The sequence below is a fragment of the Micropterus dolomieu genome, linkage group LG11 (genome assembly GCF_021292245.1).
Source record: "Micropterus dolomieu isolate WLL.071019.BEF.003 ecotype Adirondacks linkage group LG11, ASM2129224v1, whole genome shotgun sequence".
Taxonomy (NCBI): Eukaryota; Metazoa; Chordata; class Actinopteri; order Centrarchiformes; family Centrarchidae; genus Micropterus; species Micropterus dolomieu.
In genome coordinates, this window is record NC_060160.1 from 7,903,100 (window position 1) to 7,929,379 (window position 26,280).

The 26,280-nt window shown below is 40.2% G+C and overlaps 2 protein-coding genes across 17 annotated transcripts in view; one reads left to right on the forward strand and one right to left on the reverse strand.

The window, feature by feature from the left end:
- ddo (D-aspartate oxidase) overlaps positions 1 to 4,156 on the forward strand; it is an 8,557-nt gene extending 4,401 nt beyond the window's left edge. The window contains exons 1-5 of one of the 4 annotated variants that reach the window (XM_046062461.1): positions 536 to 574; positions 1,492 to 1,690; positions 1,867 to 1,975; positions 2,081 to 2,257; positions 2,454 to 4,156. In XM_046062461.1, the coding sequence (XP_045918417.1) occupies positions 548 to 574; positions 1,492 to 1,690; positions 1,867 to 1,975; positions 2,081 to 2,257; positions 2,454 to 3,012 (1,071 nt within the window). In that variant the 5' untranslated portion in view covers positions 536 to 547 and the 3' untranslated portion in view covers positions 3,013 to 4,156. The other 3 variants (XM_046062462.1, XM_046062463.1, XM_046062464.1) reach the window with 3 other exon arrangements.
- sash1b (SAM and SH3 domain containing 1b) overlaps positions 3,177 to 26,280 on the reverse strand; it is a 58,872-nt gene continuing 35,768 nt past the window's right edge. For 3 of the 13 annotated variants that reach the window (XM_046062454.1, XM_046062444.1, XM_046062447.1), the window contains exons 2-18: positions 17,593 to 17,721; positions 17,130 to 17,180; positions 16,526 to 16,578; positions 14,604 to 14,644; positions 14,098 to 14,184; positions 13,807 to 13,919; positions 13,148 to 13,249; positions 11,942 to 12,074; positions 10,592 to 10,989; positions 9,083 to 9,157; positions 8,842 to 8,982; positions 8,588 to 8,720; positions 8,130 to 8,299; positions 7,840 to 8,046; positions 6,991 to 7,150; positions 6,564 to 6,695; positions 3,177 to 5,266 (exon numbers count right to left, since the gene is read on the reverse strand). In XM_046062454.1, the coding sequence (XP_045918410.1) occupies positions 4,500 to 5,266; positions 6,564 to 6,695; positions 6,991 to 7,150; positions 7,840 to 8,046; positions 8,130 to 8,299; positions 8,588 to 8,720; positions 8,842 to 8,982; positions 9,083 to 9,157; positions 10,592 to 10,989; positions 11,942 to 12,074; positions 13,148 to 13,249; positions 13,807 to 13,919; positions 14,098 to 14,184; positions 14,604 to 14,644; positions 16,526 to 16,578; positions 17,130 to 17,180; positions 17,593 to 17,637 (2,808 nt within the window). In that variant the 5' untranslated portion in view covers positions 17,638 to 17,721 and the 3' untranslated portion in view covers positions 3,177 to 4,499. Of the gene's footprint in view, positions 5,267 to 5,520; positions 6,696 to 6,990; positions 7,151 to 7,839; positions 8,047 to 8,129; positions 8,300 to 8,587; positions 8,721 to 8,841; positions 8,983 to 9,082; positions 9,158 to 10,591; positions 10,990 to 11,941; positions 12,075 to 13,147; positions 13,250 to 13,806; positions 13,920 to 14,097; positions 14,185 to 14,603; positions 14,645 to 14,720; positions 14,797 to 16,525; positions 16,579 to 17,129; positions 17,181 to 17,592; positions 17,722 to 20,536; positions 20,704 to 23,623; positions 23,677 to 23,815; positions 23,910 to 24,038; positions 24,182 to 26,280 lie in introns of those variants that run through there. The other 10 variants (XM_046062452.1, XM_046062453.1, XM_046062451.1 and 7 more) reach the window with 9 other exon arrangements.

The following is a 26,280-nucleotide window of genomic DNA, read 5'->3' on the forward strand; positions in this document are numbered from 1 at the left end:
GAAAGGAAACTGGGAATGTCCGTTGTGTAAATAAAGTGTTTCTTTGAAATCTGCTCAATGCTGTGGAAGAAAATGACTGACTCTGTGTGGTACAACTGCAGTTGTACAAGAGGTGTGTAATATGTGTAACAGGTAGTAGTACTATTCGGCATTGGTTTTGAGTCCCTGAATCATTTGAAATGGAATCTATTGAAGAAAAAAATATAAATAAATATTCATATAAAATAAAAAATGCACTCAAATCAAATATGAAGGGGTGTGTCTCATTTGCCTAGTGCAGTACTACAATTCGGCATTGGTTTGAAGTCCCTGTGTCACATGACTTGGAAGCTATTGAAATAAATAATGATTTTCCCATAACACTGCTCTCACAATTGTAATTTATTGATGGTCCCTAAGCTAACCCCCGTTGGTTAAAAGCGAGCCATCAGAGGTGAGCTAACCGCACTGTAAAGGCAGCCAGGGTTTATTGTATTTATTTTGAAATACTTACCTTTATTTTGACATGACAAAACCCGGAAGTAGGGCCTGTACGTCAGTAAGCTTCATGAGAGAAAAGGACGTACCTGCAGCGGTGAGGTTACCTGCTAGTTGGTTTCTTTATTATTACTCCATCTGTTGTGGTGTTTGCTACAACTGTGTAAGTTGAAGAATCATATTCTTTGACTGTGAAGATTGCTTCTGGAAAATGACTCTGCCGTTGGTTGAGAAGCAGGCTAAAGTATTACTGTGTTCGTTATTAGCCCTGACTGCAGTGCTAATGCTATTTATGCAATGATGTTAATATTGATGCTGCCTTTTATTTTGTTTACCTGAACTTTTAGTTCTACGGTGTTAATAAACATCAGTGAAGGAACCGGAGTCTCGCATTCAATCAATGGGCGGCATACGCACTTATACAACCATCACTGGGTGAACTGACTAAAAAGCCGTCACTGGATCCTGGGTGAATGTCTGTCGAATATCCAACTTAAAACTAACTTCACCGCGGTTACTACGAGGTGCATCTGAATGCACCTGACGCCGTAGTGTCTCCAATGACCGTTATGTATAGCTGATGCACGCATACCCTCTTTTTATAGATCAAGTGTTACTTTTTACTGCATGAAATGGGCATTTAACGATCCGTTTTTGTTGATATATTCGTTAAATAGCCAATTAGTAGACGTTATCGCTGCAAACGGGTCATTTTTTGTTCATGTAACGTCAGACCAACTACACACTGCAGATTTCTATGGGAGTCCCACAGTTTAAGACTTTACGGAATAATCTGCACTGGTGGGTTCCCTGTTCACTGTTGCCTTACCTGGTCCGCGTCTTGTAACTTCATACCAGATAACACTATCGGCCCGCCTGATCAAAGTCTATGGGAACCACTGCTGTTATGTAATGCGTTATTACGATGAATTAAAGCTTTGTGTCATTGATCATTAGTGTGCAGTCATTTAAGGTGGACGTTAAGGCTAGTATTTGTGGATTCACTTTTTCCAGTTCACCTCCAGTTTGAGCCTGTCCAGGATGAAAAGTGTCAGGGTTGCAGTGGTGGGCGCAGGTGTGATCGGCTTCTCCACTGCTGTCTGCGTGGCTGAGGCGCTTCCTTTCTGCTCAGTTACTCTGCTGGCTGAGAAGTTCAGTCCAGACACCACCAGTGATGGAGCTGCTGGGATCCTGTTTGCTGAAAGGTTTCCAGGTGTGCAACAATCTCTCTCTCTCTCTCTGAAAAGCCCTTACACTAACTTTGTAATATATATTTTAAATGTTATGCGGTCAGTACAACAATCCCCACCTTATATATACGTACACATGCAGAACATGCATTTTGCATGTTAAAAATGACTGATTTTGCTGTATTTATTCATCCATCAGATATTCCCTTAGAAAGACAAAAACGCTGGTTCAAGGACAGCTTCAATCACCTGTTGGCCATCGCTCAATCCCAGCACTCAGCAGAGGCTGGAGTAATGCTGAGTTCTGGGTAGAAATTGTTCTACTGGGCTATAAAAGGGACAAATACTCAGCCAGGTCACTATTTAAAAAGAGCTTCTTGCATCCTGAGATTTTTGCTCTGATTCTTTTCCAGCTGGCACATTTTCAAAGAGGTTCCAGCTGATAAGAAGCCCTTCTGGTCAGAGTCTGTGATCGGCTTTAGATTCATGACTGAAGGTGAATTGAAAAGGTTTCCGGATCATAAGTTTGGCCAGGCGTTCACCACCATAAAATGTGAATGTTCCAGCTACCTGCCGTGGCTCGAGAAGAGGTCTGTCTTCTACGTTAAACTCTCACTGTCATGTTAAAAGTGTTCAGTCATTATTATTTTTCTTCAAAGTTTTAAATTGCAACAAACTCAAAACATTTACAGGTAGTTCCTTCAAATTAGGATTTGGTTCCACTGAGGAAGAGGTGAAAAGTTGAATGTACTCTTTAGAATGACACAAACTCTTGTTTTGCAAAAGGTTCAGAAAAGCTGGAGGCCAGGTGGAACAGAGGATGGTAAAAAGTCTTCATGAACTGAGCAACAGCTTTGATATCATTGTCAACTGCTCCGGTCTGGGCTCCAAAACGCTGGTGGGTGACAACAAGGTATATCCGGTCAGAGGCCAGGTCCTCAAGGTGAAGGCCCCCTGGCTGCAGCACTTCATCAGAGATGGAGACGGAAAGACCTACATCTACCCCGGCATACACAGTGTCACTGTAGGCGGCACGAGGCAGGAGGGGGACTGGCGACTTCAAGTGGACGAAGGAGACACAAAGAGCATCCTGGTGCGCTGCAGCAGGCTGGAGCCGTCGCTCAGCAAAGCCAATGTTCTCTGCGAGTGGGTCGGCCTGAGGCCCAGCAGGAAGAACCCGAGGGTGGAGAGGGAGGAGGTGCACCTGCAGGGTCGGAGGTTGCATGTGGTCCACAACTATGGCCACGGAGGGTGGGGAGTCACCCTCGCCTGGGGTACCGCCCTGGATGCACTGGGGTTGGTCAGGCAGTGCCTTCATGAAATGCTGCTACAGGCTAAACTGTGAACCAAGTATGCCACTAAATCCTGCTTTCACTCTGTGTCGATAACACTTTAAATAGTAGAACACACTGCCAGAGATAGAAAAATCAAAACTAGTGATTATACATCAGATGTCTATCTAAGGAAATTAGTTATGTAAAACATAAAAACGGGTATGTGAGAATATAATAGTAACTACTGCCTTTATTCATTTCTATTTGCTGCCAATAACAGTTGCCCTTAAGTGCAGAGATCTACTGTCAGAGACATGAACTTAATTCAAATAAAACAACATTTATTGATAGGTGGGTAAAAAAGTAGCTAACAGTGATTAACAGCCTTCTTAGCATTTTTACAATCTATAAAAAACAGAATTTACTGATATGAAACTGATGAGAAATAAACAATTCATGTATACATGTAAGATACTTGCTGGGTTGTTTAAACACTAAATTGCTAAACTTCCTGTAATGTGCAAATTATATGTGCATTAGAACTGCTGATTGTTTACTGTATCATCATCATAGTGCTTCATTAATTGCCATCACTACCTGCAGTTAGATATGGATATAAACACATTTTTGATTGTCATCGTTGGAAAAGCACAGGTGTTACTAATAACATTAAGTGTGGCTCTGTACTATTCACTTGTCCCAGTAAGTCATGGCTGTGAGGCCGTGAGTTAGCATTCTCTCTGAAGGAACTACATGGAATTTAACCACAATTCTTTTTATTTACACTTCTGCTTTTCCTTTTGTGACATGTCAAAATGTCCTCTGTGAAAAAGGCCTGGTGTCAAAAAGGCAGTAATGAAAAGTTCATACTTAAAACTGTTCAATTTATTAACAATGGCTTTGTTTGATGTAGGATAAATGGCCACTTGCTGCCAAGCGATGCTGCTTGTGCAACTGCTGGAACTTAGTCACAGTTTCCTCCACAGACTTGATTCAGCTGAACATCCGAAATAGAAAGTTGGGGTATTCCATATCGACCACACTGTAACCACACTCAGTATTTTTTTATGACTAACTTATCTATTTGTAACCTTATTAACACTGTCTAAACTTTTGTTTTCTGAGGGAGGATTAATTCTACTACACTGTTGGAAACTGTAGGGAACTTTGTGTTTGGTGTAATCCATGTGAACCTACTAAAAAGTGACAACGCTGCATATTTACCTTTCCTTATACTTTCTGGCTATTGTGAGAAAATGTACCACAGATATAGTAATCGGCTGGCAGGTCAGTTTCATGGTACACTCCATGGATACATCAGAAATCAATGGTTATTTGGGAAAATAGATAATTTATAATTATATTAACACAGTATTTCAAAGATTCTGAAATAAATATGGTTTTAAAATGGTCATCATCCAACATCAGCAATTAACATCTGTAAAGTGACAGTTCACTGTGCTATTAAGGCCAAAACCTTGTCAGAATGTGGCTCTATTTTGAGATCAGCACCCTGCTGCTAGAGTCTTTCTTGTGACAAGGAAGCCAGATATAGAGTTCAGGAGGTCTTCTTATTTCTTTTCATTTTCAGCCTGCGCGCTTCAGAACTGGCTGAAACTGAACGACTCTTGTTATCCTCTGAGGAGAAGCGGTTTGTATAGTTGTACACACAGGCAGTCTCTGTTAATAAGGACTCTGGGAGTGTGTTTGGTATGCACGGTATAGTTAAAGGACTTTTGGACCTTTCTGCTGGGACTGTGGGTGGCAACTGGAGATGTGCACTGTGTGTTTTTTCTGCTGGTTTAGGGGCAAACACATGTGTTGTGTCTAGGTTGAAAGTGCTGCACACAGACTTATGTGATGTGGTGGAAAACTGCAAGGATGGAAACATGAGCTCAAAAGGTTTTTGAGGATTAACTGATTGCTGTGTGCTCTCCTCTGTCTTGACGCTGGGGGTCAGATTCCAGTTTTTAGGGTTGAAGAGTTTTCTCTTCCGCTCTTTGTGGAGGACAGTCAGGGAGAAGCTCCGCGTCAGCAGCCCTGGTGCTGGGTTTCTTCTTAGCTCCATGCAGCTCTGGCTCCTAGAAATGGCTACACTGAGATGATGACCTTTAGCTGGGCTTAGGAGATGTGAGCTGTTCTTAGGGTGTCTTAGTGATGGTAAGATACAGGGCAGGCAAGCTCGTTTACTTTGGAGTGAAGTCTTACTAGAGCTGGTGGAGGTCAGGGTCTGGGGGAGGGCAGGGTACTCTGGGGATGAAAGGTGGCTTGACTCAAAACCGGAGGTGGACCTGCTCATGGATGAAGACATCTTTTTGATCCTTCCTGAAATAAACAAGTGAAGTGTGTGCAGATCATGCAGGTGCCGGTCTGTTGTGACATGTATTTGACGTAAACAGAACAGCAGCAGAGCGGGCGGTGTTAGAAAAGAGCAGTTATTGCGAGAGGATGCCGAAGAACAGAACAAATCTAAATGTGCGCTACAAATGAATGGTCCTTCCATCGTCAACCGCTTATCTTGTGTACAGGGTCGTGGGAAAAATGAATGATGAATGAAAGAAAAGAAGCAAGCAGTCAAGTCCGGTGAAGCATGGAGCAATTTATTCTTCACGCTCAACCATGACAGAAGCACACTTCAGAAAATGAGACGTCAGACCCTCAACCTGCCACACTTCTGTCAGAAGTGAATTGTGTTAAACCATTTTAGAGGTTGTCCTAGGCCTGCATTTTAGTGCATTTACAATTATACAAAATGCCATATTTTAACAAGTATAGTTATACAATTTAGTAAATATTTAAATTCAGGCACATGATAAAATATTATATTTTATTGGACTAAAAAAATATACCAACAAACAGCAAAATCTTGAGAAAAACACTGTACAATTGTGACTAATCTGACATACTTTAACCACATGACCTTTTGACATTCACACGAAGTCCCATATACAGTAAGCACGACTCTTTGCATTTTAACACGTTTTAGACTTCAGCCTAAGAATGATGTAGCTATGAATAAAGCAAGCATTCACAGTAAATATGTACTGCAATTACTGAGAACGTTTTTTTTTTTTTAAACTATTTAAATCTTATCACACGTCACAATTTTCAGCAAAAACCACCACACAACTCACAAAAGCAGATCTATTTATGAGTAGACCTACAAGCGGCTCCACGTATAGTTTGCTCAAGGGTGTGAAAAATGTCTTTAGATGTCAATGCTCAGTTTAACATGATGTAGGTGAGCGTTCTAGTTCCATAATAACAGAACCACGTGTTATCCCATTTTGAATATTGACAATGTAATGCTCGTAAAGAAATGCAAGTCAATTCTTAAAAGCAAGAGACAAAAAAAGTGACTGCAAAACAGTTTGATTCAATGATGCAGAAACAGAAGAAAGTGTGACTTGGAAAGGAAGATGCTCGGGGAAAAAAACAACAACAAAGAGTGCCAGAAGTAAATGTGACAATAGCAGAGTCTTTCGAGGAGAGCATGAAAACAGAACTTGGCGGCTTGGAATGCTCGAGCATCAAGAAGGACTGAACACCACATGAGTCTTTCTAGTGAAGGATGAGGCAGAAGAGGAGGGCAGTGCTCACAGGCCACTCAGGCTGTCATTACCGTTCTCCAGGTTCTCGTTACTCTCGTAGCAGCCGGAGTCCCGCGGGGAGTCTCCCACGAGGCCACGTCTGTCCAGGAGCAGCTTCTCCTGTGAGCCTCCAGACTGACTGCCTCTCTCTGGGTCGCTGCTTCCTGCAAGGCACAACACGGCCAACAGGGGGCAGACAGTCACATCTTATGATCTCATGAGAAAACTGCTGGGGGAATGATTGCTTTTAAAGACAGCAGATGTAGACATATTAACAGATTATTTAAAATTAAACAACTGGAAATAATCTCGAGTGTAAAGATTGCTACAAAGGTAAGTAGTTAAATTTCCAGTTTTTACAAGACCATGAGGTACAAAGGTATTTTATGTTTCCAAACCTAAGGTGCGTCTTTCAGGAACACAAATTGCTCAGGAGAGATCTAACACCCTGTTGATTACCTGACCCACCATCATACTCCTGCAGCAGCTCCACAGCAGTGAGCAGCACAGCTCTGTGTTGGGGGTCTGTAATGTTGAGCTCATCCAAGTCCTCCTCCTCTAGCAACTTGAATGTGTCAAGATCCTCATAGCCGTTAAAAAGGAAGGTGGGAAGATGCTCCTGTAGAGAAGTGAGCGTGGATGATGCACAAACAGATCAATAAAAATCTATCTTTGATCCATTAAGAACTGCTGAAATGTATTTTGACCTGTAGATGACCAAAAAGCATGCTAGATGTTTCCTGTTATAATTCAAACATTTAGCATTTTTCTCTATTTGTTCAAATTGCTAATTATTTTTAAAGAAATTGTTTTGGAACATATTCAATAACATAGTTGAACACATAACCCTCAGGTTTTGTACAGATTTAACAAATGAGATGTAACATGTTCATCAGTGAACTTTAGAACTGCTTGTCTGTGTTTTGTTGTTTACCTTCGGACTGAGCCAGGCAAGCTGTTTCCTCCTGTTTCCTGTCTTTATGCTAAGCTAACCTACCTGTCTCCTGGTTTTAACTTTATATTTAGAATACAGACATGAGAGTGATGTAAATTTTCCCATCTACCTCTTGGCAAGAAATTGAATAAGCATATTTTCCAAAATGTCCATTTCTTTAAACAGCTGGAAGCAAATTTAAGATATATCCCACTTGTATTCCTTTTTTCCTTAAACTCAATTTTGTCAACTTTTAAAAATGTTTTATTTATTCATTTTATTACAAAACCCCAAAGTTATGCCTTTGTTTGTGTCATAGAAAATCAATCCACCTGTGTGTGCAACAGATTTTGATAATGTAGTAAGATTATTACCTTGAGGTTAATGCGATCAAGGAGCTCCTCTACAGAGGTGGGCTTGGGTTGCCGGGCCTTCCTCCTCCTGCGTGTCTTTTTGGGCTTCACCTCCTCTTCATTCAGGACATCAACATAAATGAACTTGAAGGTGCCGACTTTACCGTTGAGCATCCCCATCCATGTACCCATCGGTGGCTTACTAATGATATCAATGACATCTCCACTCTGCAAGACAGGTCCAGTGGAACTTAAGTTTCTTAGAAGATATCAGCTCATCACTACGCAGTGTGTAATTTACTGGATCATACCTTCAATTTGAGGGAGTCCGTGTCATAGGGACTGGGGGTGAAGTCAGTATGAACTAGAGCGCGTCCACAGAAGGGTCCGCGGTAAGGCAGCTCATCCTCTTCCCCGTCCTCAGACTTCACACTCTCTCTGTTGCTGTTGGATGAGTCAGTGGTGCCCACCGTCTGGCCACCTACACAAACCACAAAAAGACAAATGAGCCACTTCAAGACTCCACAGGTCTGTTATTATTTGAAAAATATTTTTAATCTGACTGGGGTGACAGTACACAGTTTTCTACCCAGACAAATACACTGAGACTAGGGAGTTTAGACTATCTCAAAGGCGTACTGTCCCTGAAACACTTTTCTGATAAACACCACACATCTGGTGTTCCAAGGCTGAGTTAAAACAAACACTGAGAATGATTTGCAAGTACACCCAGATCTGGCGCATGCACACTGTAAACACACAGACTTACTCATTGAACTTTGTCCACTGAGGGAACTCCTTAGGCTTTCCACAGACCCTCCTGGCTTCAGTTTTGGTTTCTCCAGAGAGTCCGAATCTGTCTGAGGCGAGTGAGGGCAGCTGGACATGCGGTCTGGGCTTGACTAGGACACAGAGAAGAAACAAAACTATTACCTATCAATAATATCCAACATATGGACAATCTACAACAGTAACACTGATAGATGCTGCTGTACTGTAATGTACTAGAGTGACTGTACATACCTGTTCAGAGAGAGAACAGTGGTATCTCTTAGATATGTGTTTTCTCATGGTTTCTCTCACAGACTTGACTTTTTTGCCCAGGGAAATACGAGATGCTGTTGGAGACTTCATGGGATCCCTCACACCATCTCCGTCTTTATCCTACATACAAAAAAGCAGAAAAAAGGCAAACACACAAACAAGTTTAACTATTTATTTTGATACAGTCTTTGAAAATTCAGGAAGAAAGACAGTTACGTACAGTGTTATCATTGTCAGAGATGACTGTGAGCATCGAGCGATTGGTCAGGTCAAATCCTCCAAAGCTACAGGCTCTCTGTGGAAAAACCCCAGCAAAACAGGACATTCATGATCACAGATACAGAGATGTAGGTGAAGTTGGGGGTTTCTTGCTAAATCTAAAATTGGCTTGGACTAAATTTATAGTTAACGGACATCAGTGCAGGTGCTTGAACAGTGCATGCAGGGCAGCTTGCACAATGCTGATGGTTATCAGTTTGGTTTGATGTGACGACAGCAGGCCATTTTTGTTTTTTTTTTAGAAAGAAAGTATAGAGCTTAAGCCGGAAGGAATACATTAAAGTGAGACTAGGAGAGCATTTTATGTATGATCAGTGTGTGTCAGCTGGGTTGTGGGTATGTGAGTGATGTTACAGTTTTTATCAATCTCAAGCTAGATTATATTTTAAAGTAGAAAGCTAATTGAAATGAGTTAATTAAGATTTAAGGATGTCACTGACACTTGATTGCCTGAAGATGAAAAATATCTACTGTAGGGGTAAACCGGGGCGAAAGTAACAAGGCGATTTTCTCAGAGCCCTGACTACATTTGCAGTCCAAGCTGTGACAGCACCTTCAGCACGCAACCCTTGATGGAGCCGCCAAATATTGCATGATTTTGTCATCTTTTCCTGCGGCCATCTTCGGAAAACTATTTTCGAGCACGGCAAGTAAATATCTCAAGCGGGACTCTTTTTAGAAGTTGTGTCTCTCGTTTCATGTGTCACAGTAATGATTAATCCACAGGTTATTTAGTGCTTTAACACACCCTGAAGAGTCAGAGTTTTTCAGTATAAAAATAAATCGTGTTTATATGTCAGGAGTTCCTGTCATATGCTACACCTGACCACAAGTTTTTCTTTTGTCCCGCTGCTAATGGGGTGGCTTTCTCTATGTTGCAGCATTTATTAAAACATGTTTATGTCATATTATACCAACAGAATATGTCAATAGCGTGGGTCAGAAAGACAGAGGTCTGATTCAGCCAGATGTTGGAGAAGGCGTTTCTGGACATCTCTATTAGAAACAGTAGTCTCAGGTCAGCTGATAAAGTCTCATGCCATACGCCATGCGCTTTGTTCAGATAAGGGCAGAGATAATTGGGAAGAAGACTAGATAAATAAATTTGTTTTTTGAAAGATAAAGGACAAAAGATGTTTGCAGTTACACATTAACAAGGTCACAGTCATGTTTATTTATTAAATACAAGGGTAACACAAAAAATCTAGCTTGTACGTGTTACGTTTGTCCCACTGATGGGGTCGAAAGTAACAATGTGCCCCTTATGTTTAAAGTGAAATTATATGGAAGTCGTTCTACATTTGTACAAAATACCACCTGATATTGATAGACTACACCTGTGAGTTAGTGACCACAGCAAAAGTATATCTCTGTCTGAAACATTATCTTTTAAAATCAGGTTTTTCTGAAAAATTCAGAAAACAATTCGCCCCTGTTCTCCCCTACTCACCCCATGGTGGCTGAGCGGGCTTAGGATCCGGTGACGGAGCTCTCCGTCCGTGACTGAGCGAGCGATTTTGGGTTCCTCATCATGGCAACCCTCTGCTTCAGAAAAGGACGAGCCACTGCCGTCACCTGCCTCCCTCACCTCCCCAGCACTTGTCTCCTGATGAATAGGGCTCCTACAAGACTTGCTAAAAGCCTGGAAGATCTTCTGGCTGCTGCAGGTGTCCAGGCTGCTCGAGGAGGGGGAGGTGGTCAGGCTGTCAGAGTCCCTGTCGTAAGTGAGCTGGTCCCGAAGAGCTGAAGCCAAGGAGTCCATGGGGCAAACAACAGGCTTCCTCTGCACACCAGAGTATAGGGAGTTGCTGGCATCTCCACAGGGAAGATCATCTATGTTTAGGTTGTCTGAAGGGTAAAAAGAGGGGAATGGAGGAAGGTAAAAAATATAATACAATATCATCAGAACAAAGGAAAATGTGAATAATCTATATAGCACATTCACCTCATTCAAACATTCAACCGCGGATGAGCAGAGGCTAAGGTGCAAACTGCTCATCAGAAACAGTAATTAACTCATTCACACACAATCACACATCAACGGCTATTTCACCGGGAGCAATTTGGGGTACAGTGTCTTGCCCAAGGACAGACATGCAGACTGGGGGAGCCAGGGATTGAACCATCAACCTTCTGGTTGGTGGACGACCACTCTACCCTGAGCCACAGCCGACCACCAACTTAAACCAAAGCAACTTAGTTACTTTAGTTTCAACACATAATGCTCGACTTTTGTTAAATATAATCAGCTAGTCATGTTATCCACCGCAGAGCAGTTCTGTAAAATATGAAATGAAACTGTCTTATTTACAATTTGTGTGAATGAACTTAAATTTTTTTAGTTGATTTTTCAGAGATCAGAGAATAATCTACTAGCCCACTAATTACATTTGTTTTCGCAAATGCAAATTCACAAATGTAAACATGTAGGGAATGTAGTTGGAAAAGTATTCTTCAGAACATATATTCACAAATATTATACAACTAGTAAAACACAGTGAATACTGTGTATATTATTATATATCATATTATGCTCGTCAAATAGTAATTAGTTAGAGCACAATTACTGATATTTTGTCTAGACTGTGTCACATTTAGCATTGTGGTGTCCCAGGTGCAGTACACATCTTAATGTACTACAATAGTTGCTACTGGTTTTTACATCCTGGCTGCATGTGCAGCAAAATACACATGGATTTTGCCTGCATAAAAACTGCAACAGAGTTTGTGCAAAAACTTAAAAACCATGATGGTTGCCACATTGGGTTTTATGAGATCAAGTCTGATAGTGGTTTAGTACCCTCTGCTCCAGGCTTCTTAGACTCGTCAATTCTGATCAGCTTCTTCTTCACCTTCCGGGTTGAGTTGACCAGCTTATGGAGTCTCCTGAACGTCACAGATTCCTCTTGTTCATTGTCTGACAGGTCACAAGGCTGATAGGAAAGACCAGTAAGAATTTTATTTTATTATTAACATCTTGTCTTACCACAGAGGTCTGCAGTTACGGTAAAATAACACCATGTTCACAGTAGATTGTTACCAGTTGTAAGGCCCAATATTCTTATTTAAAATTGCTGTCTTTATACTCAAATTCCAAGTTATATTTTAATAATTATCCTCCATTAGTAGTAACTTGTATGAAGTTAAAAAGGTATTTAAGCTGTGTAGATGTGTGCAGATGCTGCTGCAAGTATCTGCTGCAGAAACTACTTGTAGCTTAATATAAATATGTGGTAGCAAACCACAATGTCAATGAGGCCCATGCAAACAGTTATATCATAGGCTTTGCATGACAACTGACTAAAAAAGGCTTTCTATATGACGGAAATCAAAAAGCTAGCTGCTTGGAAATCACCTTACATGGGGGTTAGTGAAAAAGTCAGTGGTACATTTGAAGACCAGGGTCATATATTGAGGTTTCATCTGCAGACTAAAACACAAGATCTATGTACATCCCAGAATACATGTCAAAAGACAAAAGTTAAGCCAAACAGAAATTCCATGCAATTAGAGATGGTCTATAATCAACAAAGAAACAACGGGGTAGGGGGCAACAGATGTGCAATCATCTCTCACACACACACACACACACACACCAAAGAGAAATAGTCAGGCCATCCAGACGAATCTGAAAAATGTGCCCTGAACCTGAGCCCCCTAATCACCCCACCCATGCATAAAAGAGCTGTGGCCTGCATAACAGGGCCCTGTGCTGAGTCCACCCGCTCACTACAGCACAATAGGGGGTTAGCGCTTTGACAGCGATGAATAGAAATCCGTGCAGTGTCCTGCAGTTGGGAGAAGGCCCTGAGCTGCAGGGCTTTAGAGGGGCCCCGGTTCATCGGTGGGACAGGGAAAGTGGGAAAGAGAGAGGCACTGTCAACAGCTCAGCAGCCTTGGCACTGGTAGATCTGATGCACTCACGTACTACATGCTGACTGAAGTTGTGATTCAGCATTTAAAAATTTAATAAGATGTCCTCAGACTGGGAGCTTAAGAGACTTACGTTGCAGTTGAACAACTCATTTGTGGTGGGACTGGAGGGATCGGCGCACTCTGTGGGATCGGACCTGCACGTCTGCCTGTTTTGTGTCTCAAACTCCTTCAGCTGCAACAAAAGATGACCCTGTTATAGTACATGATGCAGAGCTAGAGTACATTAATCTACAAGCTGATGTGTTATTTATCCTTGAACCACTGGCACAGTTAAGGGAATTATTTAAAACTGCATTCTTTTCTTAATGCAGATAAAACCATGCTTTGACCATATGCCTACATCAGACTGTTTTCAGACTACTTTCACAAAGCTGAAAATGCTGCTAACTTTACAAGACAACAAATAATTGCCTAGCTTTATAATTTCCAGATTTTCATGTTTTCAGATTTCCCTACAGATTTAGCTACAACTCGATAAACTGCTTATAGGGCTTTTAGAGAGATCTTGCCTCATTTCCTGATTGCAAATATAATCTTCTAAATGGACCCAACTTTAAGAATTTTGTATTTAGTGTTCAAAAGGTCTTGGTCCAACTGGATACTTGACCTATTTGATTTGTGGTAACATTTCCACAGTAAACTCTTAAAGTTGAGCAAAAAGGAGAAAAACACGGAAGCTGCAAATTTCACATGACAGTAAAGTGGAGAATTTTGGGATGTGTGACATACTCGTGCCAAGGCTTCCTCTATAGAAATCATATTCTCCTTCACCATCATCATCAGCTGGATACGCTCTTCGTCACTCATGGTGATTTCACTGGCCACAAATCCAACATCATCACCTGTTGGGTAAAAAGCAGGACTGTCAGCTGACAGGAATAAACACAACTGACTGCTTTAATTAAGCATTTCATTCAGATACATCCTTCATGTCAAATAACAAAAAAATGTGCTTATGTTGGTGAGCAATCCCTATATACATATATCATTTCCTTTTTTTGTGTTAATGACTTAACATACCTTTCGAAATCTGACGCACCACCCCTTTCTGTGACTTTCGAAAACTCTGCCAAAAAGACTTGCTTTTTCTCTTTCCATCCCATTTTCCTATAGAGTACAACGGTTCGATATAATTTAGGGAAGAGAAAAATCACCACAAAATTAAACAAAAATATCCATATTATAGGTAACCAATTATTCCAGCACCTGCACTCAATTAACAAATACCAATATTAGGTTATGTACTAAATTACAATATTCCTGAATACAATAATAAAAGCAATTTTAGCATTTAAAAAAATAAAAATAATAATCACTCTACATTCTCATTACTACTATCACAAGAACTATAAGAAGAAATAAGCTGGGTTAAAAACACCTACAACCACTAATAAACACAAACATTTTTTAATGTAGCTTTTCTGTGCGCTTAGTTTAGGGTAAAATAGGTTGTGATCAATCTGACTGTACTGAAGGATTAAGTATATGATGCAGCAATCAAGATTCATATAAAATTTTAAACTTACCTCCTGATCCATCATCAGAGCTAGATTTGTGCACAGGAAACCTAAAAAGTTCAACAAAACATTTACTTCATTTGAAGAGTTCAAATGGGGGAATCAAAGCCCTGAAGAGAAAATTACCTGTTATCCAAAGTTATTTTCTTCATTTTCCCTGCTATCCCACCATCTCCCTTAACATGTCTCTCTATCCTCTCGACTTGTCAGATTAAAAAACAAAGCAAAAAATTACAAAAACAAAAAAGACTCACAAAAGTGTACTGTCCCTCGTGACACTAGCATCATAGTGAAGGGAAATCAAAGTAGTCGAAACAGATGAAAAAGACTGGCTGCTCTTGGCTGATGAACAGAGGTTAGAACTCTACAGCCATCACAGGAACAATAGTCTTTTTCATGTCCAGTCAGGGTTTTGCAGGAGCAGCAGCAGCGCTAACGTGGCCTCTGCATTCTCTGCACACTTTCACCCTCCCTCTTTCTCGCTCTCTGTCTGTCTCTCACTCTTCACCTCTCTGTTTGTTGTTTATAACTCTCTCTCTCTCGCTCGCTCTCACAAAGCATCTCTCTCGGTTGACACTTGTTGCTGGTGGTCAGTTTATGAGTTTTAAAACAGATCAGACCAGTACTTTTTCTTTTGTAAATAAGTTTAATATTAGTTTTCATATTGTCTGGTGCTCAAGTGACAAGAAATTTCCCTGATCCCAGCTACAAAAAAATTTTCAAGATATACATTTTTGTTACTGTTTGGTTAAATAATTGTATTGTATCCTAATTCTTCTTTTAAAATACAAGTAATTTATTTGATTTTTTGACATTGTAAAGATGTTGTTTGTCACCTTGTCTTAACCAGCTGTAATGTTATATATATATATATATAAAAATATTATTACATAACATAGTACTGACATGGTCATTTTATCTACAGGATACAATGAATATATTAATTTTCTTCAAAAGGACCATGAAACAGAAAACAAACTCTATTTGGGGTTATAGACTGTGACACTGTTTTCCCTCTTCCAAATTCTACGGCAAAAAAGTTTGGCATGAAAACTGATAACTCTAAAATTAAATTTATTTTTTAATCACAGTGACAATCTCAAGGGTCAGCAAAGCAAACGTGCCCACTGTGGATAAGCAAGTTAAACCTCAATTTCAAGGGAATCTTAAGAAAAATACACAGAATAGGAAGAAAAGACTAATTAAAACATATCATATATATATTAAAACATTTTATTGTGTAAGTCATCAAAATGTGTTTCTGCTACTGGTAGCCATCAGCTTCCTTCAGAATTACTTTTTTCTTGTCCCACTAGGGGGCAGCATAAGTTTCCTGTGAACCCTGTTCAGGAGTTATAGAAGGAGATTTGTCGCCTGTGTTCTTGTCCAGGTTCTGAAATAATACACGCCTGTTTGTTATTATAATAAAATCCTTAAAAATATGGATACTGCTCAGTTTCCAAGGTTCTGTCTCTTTAACAAGCTAAATAAAATCAATATGTTGCTTTATCATTAGTCATCACACAATGTTCAGCTTACCAATGACAAAATGAGTAATCTTTGAAATCCCTCAAAAGAAACAATGGAAGGAAGGAAGGAAGTTTGAAGGTGACACAGAAATGCTTCATAAATGTGACTGGAGGGCAGCAGGAAGCAGAGGAATGGCATGTGTCCACAGGGTGACAAAGAGATAGTACAGGAAGAGTAATCACAGTTCAGCTCCCTTAAGATATGACTTACTGTATATTAAGTTATTATAATGTAGTCTCTTAAGCCACAACACTACACATCATCTGGACAAAACACAGTCCCAGCCATATTGATTATAATCTATTGTAGTATTTTTATGTCCCTAATCTTACTGATGCTTTTGGTGGCTGAAAGCACATTAAAATACAAATATTACGTATTAACAACTTTCAAACTTTTACCTTCTCTCATTCTCAGGAGTGGAGGTGGTACTGCTGCTGAGTCCAAGGGATTCCTTAAGGAGATGAAAACAGTGTGAATTTAAATGCATAAAGAGGCAATGCTGCAATTTAATGAGTGCAATTATTGTTCTAAACCAAGATAACAACCATTTAATTTATAAAGCAAACGTCAACTTAAATTATAGCATTTTCCTTCAAAGGAAAGGAGAGAAATATGTAGCAGACAAAATAGCATAGCATATACAGATACAGACTGAATCAACTACAATTATTTAATTAACGGGTTAAAAAAAGAGGAATTTCAGATATGTTTCGTTGTATTTGTTGCACTTTTAAAATATAAATCTTGTAATTTGGTAGCACAAAAACACATATGCCACTAGTCACATTTTAGGATCTATTCCCTAACATTTGAGGACAGTTTCAAGGCCAGCTCTCTGCTCACAGTTAGTCAAATGTTACATTTTAGCCTACTACTTTGGTTTTGCTCAGGATAATCATGACAAGGCAATTCAAAGGCCCTCTTATCAGCCTGTCTGCTGACGCGCGTTTAGAGGAAGTTGCCTTCTCCTGGGGTCTGACACACTCAGAGCTGGACACTCACCTGGATCTGAGTGCGAAGCTGCAGTGATGTGGCCACTGAGTCAAACTTTCCCTGAAACACACAGGCATGGGAAGCGGAGGAGAAAATTATAGTGTCATCACAACACAGAAATAGAAATAATATTCAGCTAGCTGAATCTGTTTGTTGCTGTACAACAAACAGAGGATTGAGCATATCTGCATTTCACAAGCTGATTTTGAAAAAATATTTAGACTTCAGATTTTTGTCACCTTTGTCTCGGCTATCTTTTTCCTGTGTACAGTCTTTATGCTAAGCTGGTGTCAATCTTCTCATCTTACACACAGCAAGAAAGTTAGTAAGTGTATTTCCCAAAATGCCCAACTATTCCTTTAAAAGAAGTGTTAGTGGCAGCAGAAATAATAATAATCTAATGCTGAGGTATCAGATTTTTGGATGTGCCATGGTCTTTCCTGAGAATAAGAAGACTGATAAGACTGTTTACCAATTCAGCATCTTGCACTACTTTGCGTTTCCGAAGCTCCTCCATCCTTTCACACACGTCACTGAGGGAGGTCCCGTAATACTGAGAATACTCCTGAGCCAGGTCATCAAGGTTCCCCACCGAGCCATCCTGAAAGAGATAAAGGAGGAATTTAAACACTCACACAGATATGACCACAGACCAGAAGAGGAAAACGACACCCTGCAGAGGTTGAGCAAGATGCCAAACAGCAGGCAAACACTGTAAACACTGACCACTGTCGTGATTTAAGCCATTGTTTCAAGCTTTAGTACGGCCACCAGTAAAACAAACAGCCAGGAAACACTGAGATAAAGAACCAGGAGTGTAAAAGCACCAGAGACGTCCAGCTGTGATATTGCCTCTGTCTTCACCAGCATGTTGTCTTCCTGCCCAGTGAACCCTTGCCACCTCCTCAGACCTGACCCCCTGGCTGAGGAAGCACTATGTGACGCAGATACGACTCTCCCTCAGCTCTCTACACTCACATTAGGGGTGGACTCAAGAGGTCACGGTTCAGTCTACCGTAAATCACAAGTAGAATCACTCAGTCAAATGAGTCTTTGTCCTGACAAAGAGCAAACTCTCCTGGATGTAAACCCCTTTCAGTTTCTTACAATTGTGCTACCTGAAGTTAGGTGTCTTTTGCCGTGTGTGAAGAAGACAAACAAGAAATAAATCATGTCAGAGAAATTTTTATAACATAAAGACCTTTGGGACCAGAATCAACACATGGTGCTAGTTTCCTTGTCAGGGGAATAACCAAAGTTCTAGGTTAAGAGAAATTTTAAACAAGATAATTAAAAACAGTCTGTCAATGAATACTCATTTTTCTTTTTCCCTGTAAAACAATACAAGTACTTACTGACAAAAGCAACACACTCAATGACATTTCGATGGCTGTTGCCCTGTCTCTACAAGTGTTTGTTTCAAAAGAATTATTTTTATATTTTAAAAACTTTAATTAGCAAAATACATTTTGGAGGAAACAAATCGCTGCTTGGATTTTGTTTTCAGCATAGCACACAAGGTTCAGATTCATTTTCAAAAAATAAAATGGGAAACATCGGGCTTTTTAGCAATAAAATATAGTCATAGGCAGGTGGCGTACAACAGGTTTGACATTCAACTAAAAGAGTAAAGTGTTGCCAGAAAACAATGAGTTAAAAGACACTATAAAGCTCTTTAGTGCTGAGGAAAACAGAGTTGGGTGATAATTAGTTGTGGGTTTGTCATCACGATCACATAGTCAGGTGACTTGCAGTTGATTATAGATGCTTTTGAGAAGTCATTAATCCAAACTTAAGTTGTGTTTTAGAAAGCCTCTTTTTAATCATCTCAGATTGAGTCCAACCCATTAAGTTTCAGTGACAGACATACAAATAAAAACTGTGTGATCATCAGTCATAGCCGTTAAGTATGTCCATAAACAGTTTCACGCAGTATCATTATTATTATGTTTTACTCATGCCATACCCTGAAGGTATGCAAATGTGCTCACTGAAAAACAGTCCTCTGCAGTGAGAAGTAATACTGTGGGCTCACTTGTCTCGTGGCATGATAGACTGTGACTGGCTCAACTGTCCAGAAAAGAGGGCCATTCATTTGGTAAATGACATGCCCCCGGGTCGAAAATGGCCTGAAAATCTGGCTGCTTTTCATACAGTGAAGAAACAAGGCTGAGGCCGACTGAGAAGTTCTGAACTGTGCCTGGTTGCAGCCGCTCTTCTGCCTCAGACTGCCATTGAGCCACATAAACAGCCTATTGTGACACAGCCACATGATATTGCATCGCCCTGAGTGCTTATTAGACGTGGCTGCATGTATACATCCTCGTTACAGATGAATGTAAAAACAGATCAAGCGGACCTGAATGCTAAATCAAATGAACAATAAGAGGTCCATTCTCATGCTGAACATTCTTACAAAAAGTTTGGGGAAAATATTCCAGTGTACTTTATATTTCCCTCTGTCTCCAAATTAATGGTCTCTTAGCCAAAATTGCAGCATGAGACATCAACCACAGAGGCTTGAAAAGGAGTGTGGTGTCACATTTCTCAGGCGCTGAGCATCTCACTGGCAGACAAAAGATTCACGTGCCCCCAGGGCCCAGAGTGTCTAATGAGTGTTTTTACAGTTCCTCTGTCTTGTCACCCTTTTAGGAAACCAGACCTGGTTCACAAAGTATTAGCAAATCATTTGTATCACTTTACCCTGCTTTCAGTCAGAGATGTCGAAGGACTGTCAATTCAGAAGTCAATACTAAGAATATCAGAGGATTCATAGACCATAAAGTATAATTTTTCTTTGACCAACAACATCTCTGAAAATAAAAGTCCTGAGAGAATAAGAATGAGAATTTAAGTCAGCTACAATTTGACCTACAGTAGTTATGCCACAAACTATATATCATAAAATTCTACATCTGACTGATGCAGCATTTTTGCCTAACAGGGCTTAGTAAAACAAAAAACACTGAAAAGTATGTATGTTTATATCCCTTAATTCAGAAAGATGTATCCCACCTTAAATAAACAACTTAAATAAAGACATTGTCATTCATCTGTTAATCAGTCCAACAACTTAATTTTCAAAATCAAATGTCACTGTGTGATTTTAGTTCAGCAGAAAATGTCATGATATAAACATCACCAACTATGAAAGACTGTTGTAGCTGTCTTAAACAGTGTATTGAGTGAGGTTTCAAAAGATCATGAGAACAAGCACTGACTTGTTGACTTTTTTTTTTTTTACTAAATGAAAGTCTTCATTAACAAACTACAGCAACAAACAACCCCATAGGGGAAGATGCACACACTAAGTTGTCTTTTGAAAAGCATAAATTTAAAATTCCCCAAAATGAATCTACAGGAAACTACAAGCTCTAACCATAGGACACGCACTGCAAACATAAAAATACACTCACCACAAACAGGCATCTGGCTGCCAACAGTAGCTAACCCAGCCACTACTTGCTCTTCAGTTCCACCACACTGCTACAAGTGAACGGCACAGTTTTGAAACTTAACTCAGTGAATGGAGGACAATACATCCTGAAGTGAAGGGGAGGGGTGTCCGGCATGCATAAAATCAGAGGGAGCTTGGTTGAGGGGAGGTTGGGGGAGTTGCAACCACATGTGACGCTAGCGCTGCTGGGTGGGGCGCTCTACTCTCTCCAGCTGCGGCCCACGGGGACTGGCTGACTCACATGTTCAAATAAACCACCACCCTCTAAGCGTGTGAGAGTGTGTCTGCATGTTTATGTCTGCAGTGGAGTTAGCGTGATGTGTCAAGCTTTATTGGCTTTATAAGAAATGTTGAATATTGGTCAGATACGTCTCCCTCTACTGATATGGAGGTTTCTCTTGGACCACAGTAATAGAAGTCTGTAAACCTGCAATGACATTTTTATGTGAGCACACATTATTATATTGTATAAATATTCAAGTTTGTTTTAAATAAACCTAGCTTGCAGTCTTCTTCACTACGTTTGCGGGCGAATTGCAACGCTGCTTTTTCACATGTTTCTGCCAACAACTGTCAATTAAAGGGTGGAACAGGTGATGATTTTCACTCCTGTCCATCTCACTTGCACAAAAAAAATCCTGTACCGTCCCAATCCCGGAGGAATACCCTCCTGTCCCATCACGTAAAAAAAAATAAAAATCCGTAAGAAACAGCATTTTCGTGTTCTTATTAGAACTGCATATTTGACTCCCGTGAGAATCCCGCAGGAATCCCGTGACCCGTGAAAAAATGTCAGACTCTACTGTCGATCAGTAGAATACAGTGACAGCAGCAAAAATGTTTATCGCCTTGCCTATGTGCATAGTGTCCCTATCATTAAATACTTGCGGAGGAACACATTCTGGGAAAACAATGCACCTCTATTCTAAAATATTTACATCAGCTTTTCACAATTTGTCAGTCAAGTTAATCTATGGATCTTGATCAATGACTGACTGAATGAAAGAAAAAGAATTACATGACTTTATATACACAATATGTGTGACACAAACATGGGGATAGAAAGGAACATCCTGGTAGAATTAGGCTAAAGCAAATCCTAAACACTGGCAACAAGGTAAGTTACACTTTAACTGACATGAAGGGCATAGTCGTTCCTATCCATCGTATACCAGTCTTTCAAAAAAGTTATATCAACATAAAAATATATTACAAACAAGCAGGCCAACTGTACATAATTAAAATAAACATGTCTAAATGTTAATCAGGGTTTTTGGTCCCTTACAATATTTTTGAACACTAGCAGTCTAAACACCAGCAGGTGGCAGCAAATAGTAACTCAATCTCAATACAGTGCCATAAAGAGAGCTGAAGGTAATGATAGTGAGTTGAAAGTGGCAACTAAATATTTCCTCGCAACTTAGTCAAAGTGTAGTAATGTCAAAAAATTATCTGTGTACAAATAAAGTGCTAAATATTAATTAATTAATATTATAAGAGTCAACTTGCAACTGAGCCTTACTGTATAAGTAAGTATAAGCAGATACAAAAGAAGAAGCAATGTGATTTTTCTACTCTGTAGTGTGTTTACATATCAACAAAAGCGTCTTCACACATCCTTAAGGCGTATTAGGGTCGTGACCTATTTTGCTTGTAGTACTAGTCATTGAGATCAAGTGTGGAGATAACCCTCAGCATCTTTGTATAATCGTGATCTCATCGCCTCTAATCTTCATCTTTAGTAACTGACCACTGACTCCAGAGCAGTGAGCAGCAGCAGCAGGAGGTAACAATGCCTGCGTCAGATCTATAGCAGGAGGCTGCAGATTATGCTGAGCTGCAGATGGATGGTCGAGATGGTGGAGCGCTATACTCTGCGCATGGTGCCAGAGAGAGCGGTTTTCCGCCTGGCTACACAGCGGCAGGCTGCTCATCACCTCAGAGCACAGGGGAAGCCGGAGAGAGAGACGCCATTCTTCCCTGTCAGCCATCTCCTTTTCTATCACCGTCAAGTCTTCTGATCTTGACTGTGCCGACATGGAGTACCTGAGCACTCAGCTCAATCTGAGCTTTGATACCTGCGGACATCAATCGGTGCTTAAGAGAGTGGGAGACAAAGTTCATGTGGCAAGACGAGCACATATGTGTATGCATATATGTAAATGTGTACACACAAATTATATTCACAATACATTATATTGTTCAAACTGTACATTTTTTGTAACATTATAGTTATTAAATGTATCACTTATACATAAATAAAACCATTTAAAATCTATATTCCAGATGCAGTGTAACAACTATGTCATTTACATGTATCCACACTGGTTTAGGGTAACCTACTGTATATAGCTTTCTAACTTTGATTTATCAGTAATAATAACAAATCTATATATTTTTTGTATCTGTATCCTGTTCCTACTGAATCCTCTGGTCTGTAACATGTGCTGCTGCAATGCTACATTTCACCCCCGGTCCTAAAATACATACTGATACCAAACTATTTATAATCTACACATATTTATTGTGGGTTGAGTGTTAAAATACAAATGCGAGAAAATGTGTGCCATTTAGATAGCGGTCTAACGGTGAAAACCATGTTTTAGAAAATCAGCCTTCTTTATAGCTTGATGATAACATATTTTTGATGTTGTCCATTGGATTCTGAAATGTTTTTTCTGTAAGCTCAAGTGCTACACAAATGTCTAAACCCTTTCAAGTCAAGTATTGTAATCAACAAGAGTTTCATGTGACAGCAGTGATGTGTGTGTGTGTGTGTGCGTGTGTATGTGTGTGTGTATGTATGTGTATGTGTGTGTGCGCGTGTATGTGTGTGTGCGCGTGTATGTGCGCGTGTATGTGTGTGTGCGCGTGTATGTGCGCGTGTATGTGCGTGTGCGTGTGTATGTGCGTGTGCGTGTGCGTGTGCGTGTGCGTGTGCGTGTGCGTGTGCGTGTGCGTGTGTGTGTGTGTGTGTGTGTGTGTGTGTGTGTGTGTGTGTGTGTGTGTGTGTGTGTGTGTGTGTGTGTGTGTGTGTAAGAATTACTGCTGTTCCAGAGCACCCAAGGGCCCAGTCGAAATAGACAGCCCTGGGGCCCCCTACAGAGAAAAAAACATCTCAGTGGAAGAGCTTAACCATTCATGTCTGAGTGGTAAGTGGATTTTGACAAGTCCCAAATGAGGGTTTGATGAGAAGGGTCACAATCTGTCACAGATACACACACTGCATATAGAATACCTGGTCTTGTTTGAACTGCATTAGCAAGGTCTCCAACACACAGTTCTGATCCCACTTTTCACCCCGTCAGTCACTGAGCAAATATCTCTCACTGCTGACAGAGACAAAAGACCAACTTCACTGCATAGGAGATTTCTCATGCTCATTCTGAATGCTAGATAGATAGAAATGGCTACCAACTGGTTTTTCACATTAAAAGAAAGTAGACTGATAGTTGACTCACCGACTCTGAACCAGGATTAGTGGATCATGCATTCTGTAAAAGAACTACATCATTGTCTTCTGGCATGAAGCAATAAATCAAGATTCGTGACACTAAGAGAAATCTGCCAGAGGTCTAAATTAAAAATGAATGCAAGTGAAAGAAGATTAAGAGGGCAGACAGGAGGCACAGGACAAACCTTTTGTCTACAGTATTAAACCTTGTAAATGTGTTTGGGATATTAAACTTTAAGTGAAGAAAACTATAGTGTCCAAAATGCCCTCAGCTATGAAATTCAGCACAATTCAAATTTGGAAATACCTATTATTACTATGTATTATTGCAAAAGTACCCTGTGGATTGCTCGGGATCCCTGCCAGCTTCTGAATTGTCCCCGTTCTTTGTAGTATGTTTAATTCAGCAGTGCAGAGATCAAATAAAGAATCATCCTCTTTAAATTTCATCTAAATTACATGCATGGAAATTCTGTGTGTATTAGATTCCCTGTGTTAATTCAGTGGTGTTGAAAACAAATACAGACCCCCCCCCCCCTTTTATATTCACACCTAAAGACTGTGAGTGTTCCTCAGCTGTAAACAGCTCTGAATGGTTCTAGGTTTGTGGATTGTTCATATTCCTTGGACCATGTTTAATTCAGAGGTGCTGAAATAGTTTTCATCTGCCCCTCAACCCCATGCTTTGGTAATTACACTTATGTGCAGTGATCCCCTGAGACAAGACTGATGTATTAGTGCGGCAGCAACATCCACTGATCCTCCTATGAGACACAATGCAGGAGTCAAGGGCAGCTGTCAATCATGCAATGCAAGATCATGGGGCCCTAGAATGAGGTCATTTTACATGGTGTGAAAAACAAGTGAATTGGTCCAATTGGGAAAGAACATACCCTCTAGACATTTCTCTTTTGAAAATTTTCATGGGAAAAACATGACCAGCAGACACTGACTTGACTTAAAAAACAGCAGGGCATAGTGCACTGCAGTAAGTTAGACGCAGAGAAGAGAAAGACTGGACCTATGACCTGAGAAGTGACTAAAATGGTTCACAATTCTCTAATGAATAGATTTTTAAGCAGAGTGAGCTGTTTACTGGTGTCAGTATTTAAACTTCAGATAGAGTGGGGGAGACAGCAGACAGCAGGCTTGATCTTAACCCAGGAGTAACACATCAGACATTTGAGCTGTATTTTCTGAGGGCACAACCAAAACTGTTGTCTTACTATGGGAAATACTGAGATCTTACTAAGATGTTTCTGATAACACTTTCCCCTGTTGTCTAGTCAGAGCAAGCAACTCTGCCAGAATTGCCAGCAGGCTCTCCCGTCTGGGAGATCCCTTTCTCAGAGAACTGCATGCTAACACCGCGATTATGTACTTCAAATGTTCAGAAGGCCGTGCTCACTGATTGCACATGCCCCTTTTGACAACCGCAGACATCCCAACAGACCTGATGACAACATCTCCTGTCCAACTCAATTTGCCCCCTCATCTATGCTCTCAGACTCCTCTGCTATTCCAAGGACATCCACCTTATAGCCACTACATCCATTAATGGATGCTAAGCGCAGCTAGCCAAGCATGATCTGACATCATAAGAACTGCATGAGGATCTATAATAACCTGAAAACCTGTCTTCAGTTCAACATCCAGGAGAGGTCTCGCTTTCAGTGTTTGACATCTCTTCTATGATGGATGAAATTCTTGATCTACTCATCGTAGTATAGCTATTAAACCTTTATATCTTAAGGCTCAAATATTCCTCCCTGTGCTCCATAAACTGGCCAACAGTACTAAAATGCCAATATATAATTAATTTTCCTGCAAATTCATATATTTTTGCCCTTTAAGATGAATTTCACTAGGATAAAGACCATTGCTTCAAAAGTCAATAAAACTGACATGGTGATTAAATATGCATAATCACTCATTGGAATTGATCTCTTGCTCAATATGTGGTCCTATCTTGAGGCCGACATCTGGCGAAGTGTTTGAACATCCTCAGCCATATTTTTCAATCAATCAATGTGCCTCATTACATTTCATGTCAATTAAAAACAGCATTCATTTGTAAAATACCGTCTCCGTTTTTACAATTGCCTTTATGTTTATTGCAGTATCTCTAATTTTAATTTGTCACTGCAAAATGCCTCTATCACAGGATAAAATCACTGTGAAATGTTCTGTAAAAGTGAGCTTTGACAGAGAAAGCTGAACTATTTTTTCCTGAGGTGTATTTAGAAGAT